The sequence below is a fragment of the Coffea arabica genome, chromosome 3c, assembly GCF_036785885.1.
Source record: "Coffea arabica cultivar ET-39 chromosome 3c, Coffea Arabica ET-39 HiFi, whole genome shotgun sequence".
Taxonomy (NCBI): domain Eukaryota; kingdom Viridiplantae; phylum Streptophyta; class Magnoliopsida; order Gentianales; family Rubiaceae; genus Coffea; species Coffea arabica.
In genome coordinates this window covers 16090460-16107076 of record NC_092314.1, presented here as the reverse complement: position 1 = coordinate 16107076, position 16617 = coordinate 16090460, and the positions used below count along the sequence as shown (strand labels likewise).

Here is a 16617-nt window from a genome sequence, read left to right as displayed (position 1 = left end):
TATTTTTGAATGAATTGAAATGTCTCGACAAGTTTATTCGATAAACCATAGATCAAAACTTTTAAAAAAAAAAGAATAAACGGGCCAAATGGATCAAATGGAATTGATAATTAGTTCAAAAATTGATTAAATTATGCTAAAAGTGAATAAAACTGAACAAGTGGATTGGATGAAATTGAAAATTTACTAAACAATTGACTGAATTATCCTAAAAAAAATAATGGATTTGATGAAATTGAAAATTTACTAAAAAATTAACGATTTAGTCACAATTGATTGGATTGTCCTAAAAATTGAATAAGCTGGTAAAATTAATTGGATGAAATTGACGATTTATTCAAAATTGACTGAATTGACCTAAAGTGAATAAATTGGTCAAGATGGATTGGATGGAATTGACAGTTTATTCACAAATCGACTGAATCACTGGCCAAATAAACAGAATGAAATTGATGATTTATTCAAAATGAAAATGAAATTAAAAAAAAATGAGCAAAATTGTATGGGTCGAATGATCTATAAAAAAAAATCGATTCAATCATCTTAGATACAAAAATAAAATGAATGAAATTGATGATTTATCCAAATCGATGGAATTGTCTGCCCATTGATAGTTTCAAAAAATTCATTGTGATTCATTAGTCTATGAGCTTTCAGAAATCAAGATTTGGCCTTAACACACTTATCATCTCAACAATGAGGAATTTGTGAATTTCTTCAACTTAATGTCCTTTACGCAAGGGATTTTTACCAATTCTGATAAAATGACCAAAAAATGATTGTTAGATGCTCATATTCTAATGCATAAAAACTGTTCCATCATCCTCAATGTCGTCAAACGGAAGGGATCGAATCCTACCTTACCTTGTGCACTACCCCTTTGGATGGTACAAAAAATATAAACGTGCAAGTCTCATTGGATTACATGTCCGAGACACAAGGCGGCTTATTACTATCATGGGATCCCCTAAATGGCATTCCCTCTAAGGTTTATGTATGTTGCCAATTTATCAAAGCGACTAAGTATGCAGTATACAAATGAAACATGATCTGAAAGAACCCCCTTTTGTATGCCGGGGTGAGCCTAAAATGAAATGTATTCATGCTTTAAATGCGAAGCATTGAATTTAAACGTGTCATATCAAATAGGGTAGGCTCCTAGAGAGTACCATGCCAGAACTCTTATTTTCTAGGGCTTATGAATGCAATGGAGACAAAAACCAAGAAAAGTTAGTTCAATCAGACAAATACACAACACATTGTAGCAAAACAATACAAAGAGAGAAAGCAATAAAAGGAAAAGAGGGGTTGGATCCCTCCCCTCGTGAATAGTGTCACTAATAGGGTAAGACAGATTCTACCTTAGGTAAACTATCATGGATGCATGAAGTATCGGCTCACTAATGCATCTAGACTCGATAGGTTTTAGGTCCCCGAGCCTTCAGACTTGGAAACCAAAGGTCATTAATCCCAAGGTTTTTTGTCGGTGGCTCGAGCGATTCCCCAGACATTGCTACGTGCACGTCGTGCCACGGCCACATGTCCAAGTGAATCTATAAAAAATCCTCAATTTTCGACTAAAAACTAAAGGCTATCAACCCAAAGCTTAAAATGGAAGATTGAGTGACCCCCCGGATCATGCTACGCACACGTCGTGTCGCGATCACACGCCCAAGTGGGTCGCCTAATCCTAACAGGAAAAAGTGGCGTGACAAGCCACTAAAAGAAAAATAAATAAGGGATAAAAAATAAAACGTATGCACGTATGCCAGTGTTCGGTTTGGAGGAGAGGGATCGAGAACCAATGCGAGGCTCTAGGGTAATATCCCCCACCCAAATGCAATGCAAAGCGCGGTACGAACAAGTAAATGAATAAACCATTCATCAGATACGAGGAACGAATACGAGTGTGAAACGTAAAACATCCTAAAAAAGAAAAAAAAATGCAACCTAAAACATCCAAATATGATGAATAAAAAGGATTAAAAAAAGAAAAGACAACTAAACCAAATGCTTGGACTCTCTAGCGTCCCCAGTGGAGTCGCCAAGCTGTCGCGCCCCATTTTTCGCGATGGAAAAATAAAAAGAAGGGTGTTTATAAAAGATGTAATTTTATTTTAAAATAAGTAAAAAGAGACCTAAAATGGGACTTTAAAAAATGCGACGATTTGGGTCCAAAAATTAGTCTAAAAAGGGTTTTTAAAAAAAATAGGAGTCGCCACTTGGTATTGAGTTTGAGTGTACCAAGTCACCAAAAAAATATTTTTTGAATAGAAATAAAATGAAACCCTTTTTGACAACTCCAGGTCTTTGAAAACAGAGAAAATGAGTTCGGGAGTCACGGTTGAAGAAAGGGAAGGCAAAGGTTCGATTAACTCAAATCTAAGGCACCCTTTCAATCTAGTCTAAGCTAGTTGCGTGGTTTAGTCAAAATTTTCTTAATCTAACCCTTAAATTTATCACATTTGGATATTTTCTATATGGATACAAATCTAAAATAAAATATCGAATGGGACAAAATATCCATTCAAGAGTTTAATTGATATCAATCGCATTGATTGCGAAAACCAAAATAATTCCTTGAAGGGGTCACGAGTATGCAAATGATGAAATTAAATAAAATAAAATTAAATTAAATTATACATAGGTATAAGTGATCAAAGAAAAAGGAAATGCAGCATAATGGGTACGGGAGACAAAAACTCGTGACATAATTTTCTTATACACGGATTAATGGGGTATTTAAACTAAAGAGTTATAATCACCCATATTCCATGATCAAAGGATAATTCTCCTAATATGAACAAGCAAATGAACTAATTTATTCCACAAATTCTTAAATGAAATGCAATTCTAAATGATATGATTAACACATATGGAGGATAGGGAGATAATAGATAATAGGGAATATCATGCAAATGGCAAAAGATCTTAGTATAAAAATATGCATGAAAATGTAATGAATAACATACAATGATGAATCTAGCGCAAGATGACCTAAAGGGTCTAGCGTTGGACTAGCCCATTTCTAAAAATCCTTGCTAGCGTTGGACTAGCAAGTAAGCGGAGGGAGAAACCACAACTAGCGTTGGACTAGTGTGGTGACGTCATGCATTAACAATTCATAGCGAAACAAATAAAACATAAATTAAAACAAATAAACACATAAGAGCACGTAGCACATAACACGTAAACATAATATCTAGATGCCAAAATCCTAAGAAAAGCGGACAAAACACATAACACATAAGCCACGTAAACACGCAACCTATCTATTACATCGGGGGCGCCTAACTACAATCTAGAAGGGAAAAATATAATAAAACAAATCTAATTATCCTATCTATTACATTTTTGAGGTATTTAAATGCCTCTTGAATCATTATAAAAATTAACTAAAACATATATAAGAAAATTTGAATGAATATTTAAATCAAGTAAATAAAGCATATAAAAATATATAAACACATAGGAACAAATAGGAGCACATAAGAGCACGTAATTGACATTGAAATAATAAAATAGGGGTACCTCCCGTTTGAAGTGGTGACTAAATGGAGTCAAATTGTCCTATTTATACTCACAATGAACAAAAGAATCATGGCACCACTTTAATTGAAAATAATAATAATGTTAAAATACTAAATTCACATTAACATGTCAAACGCAAAGAAATTTAAGAACATCTAAAAATTGCAAGTTGAATATGTTCAAAAATAACATAATTAGTTATTAAAGAAAAGAAACAATCATAATAAAGAGAGTCAAAATTCATCAGGGACTGAATTGCAAAGATTGAAAACTTTTAGGGACAGAAGTTATATTTTTCCAAAGTTTAAGGGTCAAAATTAAATGAAAGATAAAATTCAAGGACCAAAGTGCAATTAAATTAAGTACCTAAGTGAAAGGAATTTAAAATATTCTGGGCCGAAGTGAACTACTCCAGAGATCAGAGGCTAAAGTGCAAAATTTGATTTCTGATTGGGGAGAAAAAGGCCATTGGGCCATTATTTATTTCTTTGGGCCAAAAACTACCTAAGCCCAACCGAAAATCCATAGAAACGAGCAGGCCAGCCCGTCATTTTATCACTCAAACCCGACCCAGAAATGCATGGGCTCCAGCCTCCTAACCCATCCGAAACCCAAAAGAAAAAATAAACCAAAGCCCATTTCCAAAACCCAACCAAAACTAACTCCTGGCCCAACCGAAGAAAAAACATTAGCCCAAACCGTTTTCTTTCTTTTCTTTTCTTTCTTTTTTTTTTTCTTCTTCTTTTTTCTTTTCTTTCTTCCCCGTTCGTTCCGTCTCTTCTTCTTCCCAGGCGAGCTGAAGCTTCAGCTGGCGGCCATGGTGGTCGCCGGTGGCGCCGCAGCCGCCGACCGCTACCGCCGGTGACCTCTCCGGTTACCAAAAATCCTCAAAATACACCCCCTCACTCGATTTTTCGCGTAGGTTCCATTTCCGGATTTAGTTTTTACAAAAGATGACCCAAAAGTGGCCAAAATGTCAAAATACAGTCCAGTTTTTATTTTTTTCAAATCACCCTATCTTTCACCAAAAATGATACCATAACACTCCTTACAACTTATAAAATATTACTATGACTTTAATTTGACAAGAAAACAACATAAAGAGACTAGAATAAAGCAAAACAGCCCCTAAAATTCATTTTTTCCATTTTGGCATTTTCACAAACACTTGACATGCATTCATGGGCCCGTTTCTTTTTTTCTTAGTTCTGTGCATGAATTGTCCCAAAAATTAGCAACCCAACAACCAAGGAAACCAGCAAAAGCAAAAGAAAATTAAACAATGAAGCATGGATTTAATGTGCTAAACAAAACTAAAAATTACCTCAATGTAGGTGGCAATCGCTTGGTTGAAGTTTCTGATGCAAAGCTCCAATTATCCAACCGGTTGCTGCCTTGTTGTGTGCAAAATGTGTTGGAAAAATATTGGGAGAGATGAGAGCCGAGAGAAGGAGAGGCGTTATTCTTTTTTTTTCTTTTTTTCGGTTGAGAGACCAGAGAAAGAGCCGAGAGAGTTTTTTTTTTTTTTCTTGTCTGTTTTTGTTTCTTGTCCCTGTGTCAGGGAGAGAACCGAGAGTGTGCTGAATTGAGGGAGTAGTTTTTCTTGAGCCCCAAAAGTGTCGTTCTTTTTTTTTTGTCAGTCCCCGAGATTCAGGAGGGAACCAAGGGATTTTTGTCAAATGGGTTTTGGTTTGTTTTTTCTTTTTTTCTTTTCTTTTCTTTTTTTTTTTTAAGATAAACCTACAAAAATGAGACAAAATATACTTAAAATACAAGAAAACAAATGATTCATCAAATAGAAAATATTCAATAAAACATAAAATTTGACAAAAATTTGGCAAAAATTTGGTGTCTACACATTTGACCAAAGAAATATAAAAGGAATAATTTTAAATGGACAAAAATAACCCTAAATAGTTAGCAACTATTTAAAAAGCTAGTTTTCATAAAAGGATTCAATTGACCTTTCTCACCAATTAAAAACCAAACAAAAGAATCAAATGAAAATAATTCAACTATTTTTACCAATTAGCCCCTAAATAGTGAGGAACTATTAGGCCTTTGAACTTCAATACCAAGGCTCAAATAAACATTTCTCTCTCATTAATGTCCAAAATAAAGAAATGAAATTTGTTTCCTCAAATGAGACCTTGACACTTGGCATCAATGGAGAACTTGAGTTGTTCTCTTATCTAGTTGGTAGATATTGCAAATTTGCAATGCTGAGTAGCAGCAGCAGTTGCTACTATACTTGATGATTCATTGCCGTCCAATTCCCCACCAACTACACCCAAAAATATATATATATATATATATATATATATATATATATGTGTGTGTATATATATACTCTTAGCATATAAATATAAATTTGGATGCAGGGAACTCGACTTCTTGTTTTGTTGTTCGTTCCCATTTTGTCACCAGAAGTTGCCATTTGTCCAACTAAAGCAAGATTTTTTTTGCTTCAATGCAAAGAATTATACTTGAAACATTTGTGTCTTGATAACCAAAAATGAAATGTTCATCGCATTTCACTTTTTTATAATGACACTCTTACTATCATTTTTAATGTAAAGTCTAACAAATGATAACTATATAATAAAAATAAGAATGAGATATGAAAAATCAAAATATTTTCATTAACAAACCAAACACCGGAAAATTAGGAAAAAAGGAATTTGGAAAATTTTTTCACTTAATAACCAAACATTGGAAAATTATGGGGAAGGAAGTGATTTTTCAGGAAAATGACTTCGATGGAAAATATTTTTATAGGGAAAATATTTTCAGTCCAACCAAACGGACCCTAAATGTTATAGTAGCTCCCCTATTTTGAGTTTTAAAGTAACAATATCAATTAGCTCCCCCATTTTGAGTTTTAATGTAATAATATCAACTCATGTCCATAGAAAATTCATATCAATAGGTAAAAAAGTATTCTCACTCCTAAATTACCCTTCCATGAGCTTACAGAGAAGATGCAATATTTTAGCTAAATAAAGGTTGAAAATATAACTAAAAAAGTAAAAGAAATTTTTATTTGAAAATTTACTTATGAAAAGCTACAACAAGTTAGAGATTTGATATTGAAATGTTGATGCATCAAAGTATTGGGTCATGCATATTTGGAACAACAAATTAATGTAAAAAAGGTTTGAAATTGTAGAGGGGAAAAAAAAGATAGAGACAAATCCCTCATTAGCAATAATGAAGTACGCCGCGTTATTACACTTAAAAATATTTAAAATTGAACCTCTTTATTTGACAAACAGAATTTGGTATTTTCTTAAGTTTTTTCCTTAGCACGAAATTTTAGATTTTCGATTAACCCAAATTATGCAACAAATAATTTTTTAAGATCAACTTTATCTCCTTTTTTATTGCATTTTTCTTCTCCCTTTTCTTTCTTGTTTAATTTATTATATGACTGTCCAATTGTAATTTGGGAAAGAAATAACTTTTAGCATTTATATCATTTTTGTAGACAAATAGACTGATTTTACTTTTTACATTTTACTTTTACGAAATAGAACATCGTGAATCATCATAATACCCATTCCGACCCCCAAGCCTAAGAACCCTTGTCGGATAAATACATCACTTCGTTTCTCTTATTATTAGACTCTTTACTGAATCTTGAAGAAGCATCTGAATTGCGTCCGAAGCAGCCAATCAAGGTACGAATTCTCTCTATTTTATCTCTGAAGAACTGGGTTTTTTTTTGTTTTATTTATATTTACTAACATAGTCGTTGGGAAAATCTGTATAATCAAAGAAAACCACAAAAAAAGAGGTAAAAATTCAAGTTTGATATCGTATTATAGGCGCTTGAGTTTTCAATTAGGATTTTGCTATGCGGATAGAATTGATTTGGTTCAGTGGGAAAATTTGTTGATTGCAGTTTATGATGGAAATTTTAGGTTTTTTTTTTCTTTTAAGGTTTGAGGTTTTCCTTGATTATAAGCTCGTAATTTTGCTGAATTTTGGTATATAATTGATGAGCGCCCTTTTGTTTCTTTCCTATTAATATGTTTTACATCATAATTCTGCAGCAAGAATTAAGGGTTTAGAAGTAAGAGGCTGCATGGATTTAATTATAAGTTAAATTATCATTAAGGCGAATCGTTATCAAGCAAAGAAAGGACTTGACTATTATATTCAGTTAATTGCTAAAATTGAATCATGTATCTGTAGATAGATAAGAGCCCCACCTTTTGAATTATTGAGTGGATGTTGTGTAGATGTTTTTGGTTTAAATTACTTTTTTTTTTGGAATGTCATTGCTCATGGTTTAAATCACTTACTAGATTCGTGTGGATCTCGTGTTACTATTTATGAATGCTTATGGCATAGAAACAGGATGGGGTTTTTGTTATTGGGCGCAATTCCATATCTAAGGGATTGGAATATCTAATTCCTAGTATTTTGATGTAAATGTTACTTAATTCCATTGATTGGGACAAAAAGGATCTCTTATACCTAGTCATTCTTTTATGTCTCTTAGAGCTCCTCTGGGATATAAAGTTTTGGCAAGTCATAATTGCCTAAGACCTCAATAGATGAGAATTAATTAATGTCAGAGAAATTTCATCTAACGATAATCAAGTTAATAAGTTGAAATGCAGTTACCTAAGCAACTGGGTGTCTATGGGTCAAAACTTAATTTAGGCTGCCTACATTTTCGGAATCATTTTGGAGAATTCATATAATCGGATGGGTCTTACAATTTGAATGGCTTCTTATCCGATTGTAGTTATTATGTGGGAGAAGTCCATTGAAGTGTCTTCCCGTTATTTGCCAAAAACATGAGCTCTCTTGATATCTTGACATGACAGAGTAGTAGTTTTCCATCCTAGCTAGTACAGTGATGAAGCCCTACCAGTACAGTAGACATCATAAGTTATACATCTCGTGATGCAATAGATATTCTTGACGATCTTATAATTTTATCAAGTACATAACTTATTCTCCTTTCGGGCATTTTAAAACTTTAAGTCAGGTGGTGATTTGCGTAGACAGAGGCCCTTCTGCCAATCCCCTCTGCTATCCATCTTGAATGTGTGCCTTTGTTGACCAATGGAAAGAATCTTGTGTATGAGATATGTTGCCTACTAGTATCTAATTAATGAATTCTTCTGGTACTTGACACTGCACAATTGTTGAAGCTTGAAGGGAATTAGTAGTCTAAGAACCGTCTTCAACACTTGAGTGTCCATTATCATTCAAAACTGTAAATATACTTCTTGTCAGCATTTTTTTCGTTATCTTGCCATCCTGTTCTTTGGTGCCACAAGCAACCTTGGATAACCATTCAGCTAATATTATGGATCTCTATTTGGATGATAGTATCAGTTCCTTTTTGTTTTAGCTGGCACAACACTCATTTGGTTCCTCTCTCTAGGGACTTTGCAAAATCTGTCCCCTTTCAAATGTAAACTATGACTTATTTCCTGTAATAATTTTACTGAAACCTTAAAAATTTCCCCTTATTCTTTGGAATTCAATCCTTTAAATTGTTTCTTATCTGTGTGCGATATAAGTTCTTTGTGTTGAAATTTATTAAGTGGTTTTGGTTTTTGACATACTTGTTCATGTGTGATAAGAATTATTTGGATTTATCGGTTTCAATCAAAAGATCTTATCCATCTCTCTCTCTCTCTCTCTCTCTCTCTGTTTTTTTCCTCTTTTGAGTTTCAGTAATTTAACTGAAAGGATCCTGGATCTAGAATATCGTACTTTTCATTCTGGTCTATGATTAAAGTTTTATGCTTAATTCAGTCTTAGTCATATAAATCAATAATTTGGTGGTTCTTCTAGTAGATTTTGAATCCTACGAGGCTCATAGATTGACAAATAATGCTTGTAGGTGATGGGTTTGAGTTATCCAAGCAGCCTATGATCATAACTGTGTATCTTCTGTTTAAGGATATTGTATTCATTTTTTTGATGATAGGTCCTTAACTACAGCAATCAATCTGGACACCTTCTAAAGGATTTCTCCTAACTTTATGTTCTTTCCTTGTGTATTTTGGATAGATGGAGCAATCTCTTTCCTCCCTTACGTTCAGAGGTTCAATCATGGAAGCAATTGCTGAAGCCAAACAGCAAAAGAAACTCTTTGTGGTTTATATCTCAGGTATTTCTACCTTAAGGTACTCCTTATACCTATGATTCAGCATAGTATTGTGCATGATGGTAAATAACAAGTATAGCAGCGAGGGAGGAATGGGCCTTATGTATGATTGGATAAAAAATTTTGCAGCTACATTGGTTCTTAATTCAGAAGGGATCACTTACCTTCCTTTTTTTTCCTTCCCCCCTTCCACCAAGGTAAATATTTGTTGGAGATGCCTTTTTTCCCAAATAACTAAACTATATTTTTAGTAAAGAAGCAAGGTGATCTGTCCACTTGTTACTAAGGTAACATGGTAATATGTTTTTTAGGTGAATAATAGGCTAAATATTTTCTTCGGTTGCTTTAATAAAATTTTTGGAATGAGCTACCCACTTTGTTTTCTTTGCCTCCCTTTTCTAACTGCTGGATCTGGGCAATTTTCCAGGCCATTTACTTATTAACGGCTTTCTCACTTGATTCATGTTTTGCAATTATTTCGCCCCATATTCTCCATATGCAATAAGTGAAGGGAGTAGAATTAAACTAATTTACTACCAACATTATGTGGTTTTTTTCCTTCTCCACTGGACTAATCAACTTAAACTTGATGAGAAACCTTCTGTTCACCTGGCAATATAGCTTACAAGTATCCTTGAGAAACTCATTTGTATATGACTTAGCCAAGGAAAGATACTCAGTGTCCACTTAACTCTGAGGAATGGGCCTTATGTATGATTGGATAAAAAATTTTGCAGCTACATTGGTTCTTAATTCATAAGGGATCACTTACCTTCCTGTTTTTTCCTTTCCCCCCTTCCACCAAGGTAAATATTTGTTGGAGATGCCTTTTTTCCCAAATAACTAAACTATATTTTTAGTAAAGAAGCAAGTTGATCTTTCCACTTGTTACTAAGGTAACATGGTAATATGTTTTTAGGTGAATAATAGGCTAAATATTTTCTTTGGTTGCTTTAATAAAATTTTGGAATGAGCTACCCACTTTGTTTTCTTTGCCTCCCTTTTCTAACTGCTGGATCTGGGCAATTTTCCAGGCCATTTACTTATTAACGGCTTTCTCACTTGATTCATGTTTTGCAATTATTTCGCCCCATATTCTCCATATGCAATAAGTGAAGGGAGTAGAATTAAACTAATTTACTACCAACATTATGTGGTTTTTTTCCTTCTCCACTGGACTAATCAACTTAAACTTGATGAGAAACCTTCCGTTCACCTGGCAGTATAGCTTACAAGTATCCTTGAGAAACTCATTTGTATATGACTTAGCCAAGGAAAGATACTCAGTGTCTACTTAACTCTGAGAATTACAGGTTGTTTGCAACTTATATTTCAATTTTCCATCTCCAAATTAGTAATGAAGTTGTCAGTCACTATTTCTCAGTAATAGCCACTAGACCACATTCACATCCTTGTAAGCACTGAAAGTTCCCACCTGATGTCTGACAATTTTAAGCTACATGACAGTCTTTAGACTTTGGCTCTAAATAAGGAGGGAAAGGAATGAGAAAAACTAGGGAGAATGGTTTAGAAACTTAGGAACACAGAGAGCAGAAGACTTCAGCATGTCAAAGGGTAAGATGTACGTCTTCTTGCAGCATTTGACACCACATCAATTATAATAAACAAATTGAACTATATCAAATGGCAGGTTTTTCATGGTTTCATGGTGCTTCACTTTCACATATACTAACTTCTGTTGCATGATAATTTGATTTGTGAATAATTAATTGTTTTGAATATGGATGTCAATATGGTCCCTGTAAGGAGAATTGCTGAAATTGTTTTCTGTTCTTGAGTTATTGTAAATACCGAGAAAATGTTTGCAGTAGAAAAGACATGTACAATGTGTCATCCAACAGGTGCTGTTAGTTTTGACTTTGACTTACGTCTACATGGTTTTTCTGGTAGGTGACAATCCGGAGTCACATAATCTAGCAGCATCAACATGGATGGACTCAAGAGTAGGGTTTATTTGACGACTTATCCTTTTATATAAATGCACTTTGTTTTGGTAGTTGACTTACAGGGAAGATGATATTGGAATAGTTTTTCTCACAAACAACATCCTTCATCCAGGTGGCGGAGTCAGTATCAAAGTTTTGCATATTCATACACATCTCAGAAGGGAGTGCAGATGCTGCAAATTTCTCTGCTATATGTATCCTTTGAAATGCACATCTCTATGTTTATAAAAGAAATTCAAGGCCACATTTGGGATTAAAATGTCAGTTGGTAGTTGCCTTTCTAAGCACAAACAGCAGATAGGGAGCCATAGTGGCTTTTCAAATCGTATTCAGTCTGGTTCGATATGTCTGAGAAGACAAAGTCATTAATGGCTTTCTTAAGTTCTCATTTTATACCTGAAAGGAGTTTGTGTAGCAGAACTATTATACAACATTTTGCTTTATTGTTTCCAATGTTGGTTAATCTGGCTGTAAGCGATGGATTTGTGTTCCAATTGTTAATCTGGTGGTGAACTATCCTGTTAAACTGCAAGCAACTTATTGTATATCAAAGCCCATCTAACAGATTTAACATGCTTAAAGATTATAAATCTTTATATGCATACCCTTTGACATGTTGCAAGGTAAAGTGCTATCTATGGTCTAATGACTTAAGTGTCACCGTGATGATCGCTTTATTTGCACCATCAATAGTTAAAAGTATGTAGCATTGAGAGGTCATGCATTTTCTTTAATCAGTCTTCACAGATCCCCAGAAGTCTGCCCCATGCACAACAGCTGTTGGATACAATGGTGTACAGCTCTGGCAGTACGGTATGGAATTCTTTCAAGAATTGAATTCTTCTTATTGACATCTTGGGGGAGTTGAATAAGCAATCTGAGTATCATACTTTTGTTTTGAACTCGTGGACCAACAGAAGGCTTTGTTGCTGCTGATGCCTTATCATCCAGCATCGAAAAGGCATGGTTAAGTGTTCATATTCAGGTATTTGCTAATTGTTTTGAACAGATGCCAGTGCCCCTCTCCTCTCTTACGTTTTGCTGTAGTATGTTGCGAAAACATTTTCATGGGAAGATAAGGATGTTGTTTGATTTCCTTCAGTATTTGTATATGGAAGTAAATACCATAATTCACTATTGTTGCGCTGTGGAAAAATAAGGCTGCAGGTGTCCATCATTATTTGATATCCCTTAGTGTTTATATATGAAAGTAAAGATACTGTATTTTACTCTTGGTTTACTCCTTTATTTTAAGTTCTTTTTGAATCATCCTATCGTCATTTTTTGAGTCCCTTAATTATTACTTGTATGAAACTTGGTTTATGATTATTTTTAGGAGACAACTGCAACTTACTTGTCTGCCGCACTTGCCTCGAAAAAGCAACCTGCTTCTGGAACTTCTGATGGAACTTCATCCGAGGAAGGGAGTTCTTCAAGGACAAATGAGTTATCATCTCCTGCAGCTCCACAGAATTATTCTCCGGAGGTTGGACCATCAGTGAATCCTGAGATAGTAGAGGAAAACAATCATCTGGAATGTGCATCTGAGGTAAATTTTAGCTTTTTGCGATAGATTATCCAAAGACTTGGATTAAATGTTTTTGTTCATTAACATTCATAGCAGGAAAAACTCGAACAGCTTCATGAGGCAACTGCTCAGTCATCCTCAGCCAACGAAATAGCATGTGGTGAAGTCAGAGATGGTACCCCCACCAGTGAGACCGCAGAGATTTCGATTAATCCTCATGGGAAGGATCCTATCAATAATGAAGATGAATTGGTTGTTACAGAAAAAAAAGTGAGCAGTCACCATTTAGAAGCTAAAGAGGAAGCTTCTTCTATAAAGATCACTAAAGAGGGTACAGGAGCTAATAAAGTTGAAAAGGATGATTTCTTGAAGGTCTCAGCCAATAAATCAAATGAGGTTCATTTAAATATTAGATTACCTGATGGATCTAGTTTGCAAATGAAGTTTTTAGTGATGGATACTTTGAGAATGGTCAAAGACTACATCGATGAAAATCGAACAAGCAGCTTTGGTTCTTATGATCTAGCAATTCCTTACCCTCGCAAGGTTTTTGGTGAACAAGGTATGCAAGCAAGATCTACAACTTCAGTTTCTTGGTTTTCCTTGTCTCCCATTTGTTGTTAAAGACTCATTGTAGCAGTCCAAAACAGATCTCCTTTGAAAAGGTTCCCATTTCTTTTATGTTGGGGCAAGTGACATGGTTGAAGATGAATTACCTTCGTAATTTGTTTGCCTTCGTAACTGAAGATGAATTAACTCATGCTCCACCAGTTCCTCAATATATACTAGGAGGGCCACTTTTTGTCTCAAATCTTGGTGCATACATTGCACGGCATGCGCTTAAGGGGAAATGAAATCAAGTAACACACTGTTGTATGACTCTGGATGTTTTATCTGGGTAGGGGAGGGGAAGAGAGATGGGTTTTCATGGTTTAGTATGTCATTATTGTGGCCGAGAGGTTGATCTACCTTGTATAATTAATTTTATGGTTATATAAATTAAAATAAGTCAAATTAACTCCAGCAATTCTAATAAAGTTGAGGAACTCTTAGTGTAAAATTTTGGATCATCTAGAAAACCTAAATCTGTTTACTGTCTAAAATCCCAGTTAAAGAAATGCTGAAAAAAAACGAAGTTTGTGATTATTTAAATCACTTGACCAGAAGGATGAAGAAATAGAACTGTGTTATGGTAAGTACTGGAGAAGTATTGAATGTAAATGTACTAAGAAAGCTAGACATGTTCGAGCAGAATTTCTGTAACTTTACCATTTCAGGACTCTTTTATTGCATCAAAAAGATGTGCTTGTGCTTCTCAGACTTGTTGGTTTTTTACTGAAGCTACTATCAGATTTGCTTTATTCACTAGGATGATCTCCTAGCAAGAAGAAGCTGGTTTGACATCTATTGAGCATTTTTAGTATGAAAGTTGTACTTCTCATTTGCAAAGTAAATCTGCAAAGCTATCTTGCATGGACAAAGCTTTTTTATGTGGCAGATAAAACAATTTTCAGTTTTACCTTGATCGTTTTGCATATTAGAATTTTATGACTCCTATAATCTGCAGATTCTGTCAACATACTTGTAAGCTTAGGTGATCTTACATTTTGGGTTTTACAGATTTAAGCAAGACACTTCAGGATTTGGATTTGTTTGGCAGACAAACATTAGTATTGGTTCTGCATCATCGTGCTAACTGGCACCCTAAAGGAGAATCATCATTGCATGATCAAACTAATTTTATCAGAGAGAGCTCTTCTAATGAAGGCAATGATGGATATTGGGGATCCCTGAGAAGAATTTTATCTTACTTGAATCCAATCTCCTACCTGAGTGGAAGTACCAATGCAGAGGATACTACTGCACAGGAATCTCAAAGCCGCATATGGCAATATGGTGAGTTGAATTAACTTTTTATGTTGATTTTTGTGGAAATCAGTGTTCATGAAATAACAGCTTTCTACAATCTCGAATTAGTCATAACTTGAGAGCTGCTAGAGCAGAGGCTTTTAAGTTTCTTTGACCATTGGAAGCCTTACCAGATTTGTGGGCCTGAATAACCAGAAAGTAAAAGGTTTTGACAGTTATTTCCTGTTTGATTATTGTCCAACTAATTTCCCAAGATTCTGTGATAAATCACTTTTCTTTTTTAATTTTTTATCTTAATCTTCTCTCTTTGTGAAAACTCTAAGGAGTGTTCCCTGGAGATCTTTTTTTGTGGGAAGTAATTTCATCAGTTTATTACTCCATTCTCTTCCCTTTATCCTGGTTCCTTTAATGATGATATTCCTACTCGAGAAAGTTGGAATATGCTTTTTCTTTGTAGATTTTGATTTCTGAATCTGTTATGGATCTACGAACTACATTTTTTTCATTGGGTTTTTTGAATTGCTTTTTCATTCTTCAGATCCAAATCCTTCACTTCAGAATGATCTGCAAGGCACAGGAATATCCTCTGGAGCATACCGAAGCACAGATACAACCAGCCGAAGCAGCAATAGCAGGAGTAGGCAGCTCAAGTCATCTCCTTTTGGAAGCAACATCCACACACTAAGACATGATGAAGATGATGGCCGGTTTAATGACAGAAATGCCTTCTGGAATGGGAATTCCACACAATATGGTGGTGACAATGATGGCAAATGACCCCTCCCTGCAGGGCTCTGTGTGTCATGGTTAAGGCTGCAGATTGTTTCTTCTTTTGTTGAATCCTTGATAGATATAATGGCCGTCTGTAAATGCCCATTGAATAAGGGCTGGACAGGAATAAAACCTCAAAATCTTGAATGCGAAGAGTATAACATGAGTGTAATAATTCGGATACCCAGTGGTGTATATATGGTGTATGGCATATAAGATGATCTCACTTCACTGCCTCATTTCCTTGTTTTGCCATTCGTTATCTCTATTCCGCATGAAAATCACTTTTTGATCTTTCATTAAGCCCAACTTAGATAGCTAACTCTGGCATCACGGAGGTCTTCGTGAACTCATTTTCATCAAATTGTATAGCAATCTGGACTTTTTCAATATTTGTTTATAATTTGTTGAATTAATCTTCTATACATGGATAGTGTATACACTTTCACTATTTGATGCATAACACATCATTCGAATTTAAATTTAAAATCCAAATTTTGCACGTGTTGTGCATCCAATTGTGATAGTGTATATACTGTCAGTATATATAAGATTTATTCTAATTTGTTTCTGTGCCTAAAATTTTAGAATGAAGGGTGAAAACAATTTCTCCCTTTAATTTCAGACTTATTCTATGACCATTAGTCACAAAACCAAATCGCTACTTTTGATTTGCTATTCTTGCTTGGAGTTCCTTCCTTTTGTTTTATTAAAGATGTTTAATTATATAATCGTCAAATGGGACTAAATCCTCAGTTACTCATTTATTCTGTAAAATACTAAATACTGCTATATGTACACTTCAGTTTTCATGT

The 16617-nt window shown here is 34.5% G+C and overlaps 1 protein-coding gene across 3 annotated transcripts; it reads left to right on the top strand.

The window, feature by feature from the left end:
- The first annotated feature begins 7070 nt into the window (after nt 1–7070).
- LOC113734794 (plant UBX domain-containing protein 11-like) lies at nt 7071–16041 on the top strand. 3 transcript variants are annotated; one of them, XM_027261480.2, is made up of 10 exons: nt 7071–7211; nt 9571–9670; nt 11579–11631; nt 11747–11828; nt 12382–12447; nt 12552–12619; nt 12971–13183; nt 13274–13724; nt 14783–15058; nt 15570–16041. In XM_027261480.2, exons 2-10 carry the CDS (start codon nt 9571–9573, stop codon nt 15806–15808), a joined length of 1548 nt encoding a protein of 515 aa, XP_027117281.1. In that variant the 5' UTR covers nt 7071–7211; the 3' UTR covers nt 15809–16041. The 3 variants fall into 3 exon arrangements, with proteins under 3 accessions (XP_027117281.1, XP_027117280.1, XP_027117279.1); XM_027261479.2 differs by having other exon boundaries at nt 13259–13724; XM_027261478.2 differs by having other exon boundaries at nt 13256–13724.
- Nucleotides 16042–16617: the final 576 nt, after the last annotated feature.

Excerpts from the sequence above, each read along its gene's own strand:
- LOC113734794 (XM_027261478.2), top strand. The coding sequence starts at position 9,571 with ATGGAGCAATCTCTTTCCTCCCTTACGTTCAGAGGTTCAATCATGGAA. Across the intron at positions 11,632-11,746 it reads CAACATGGATGGACTCAAGA|GTGGCGGAGTCAGTATCAAA; the intron begins GTAGGGTTTATT and ends TCCTTCATCCAG. Across the intron at positions 13,184-13,255 it reads ATCTGGAATGTGCATCTGAG|CAGGAAAAACTCGAACAGCT; the intron begins GTAAATTTTAGC and ends TAACATTCATAG.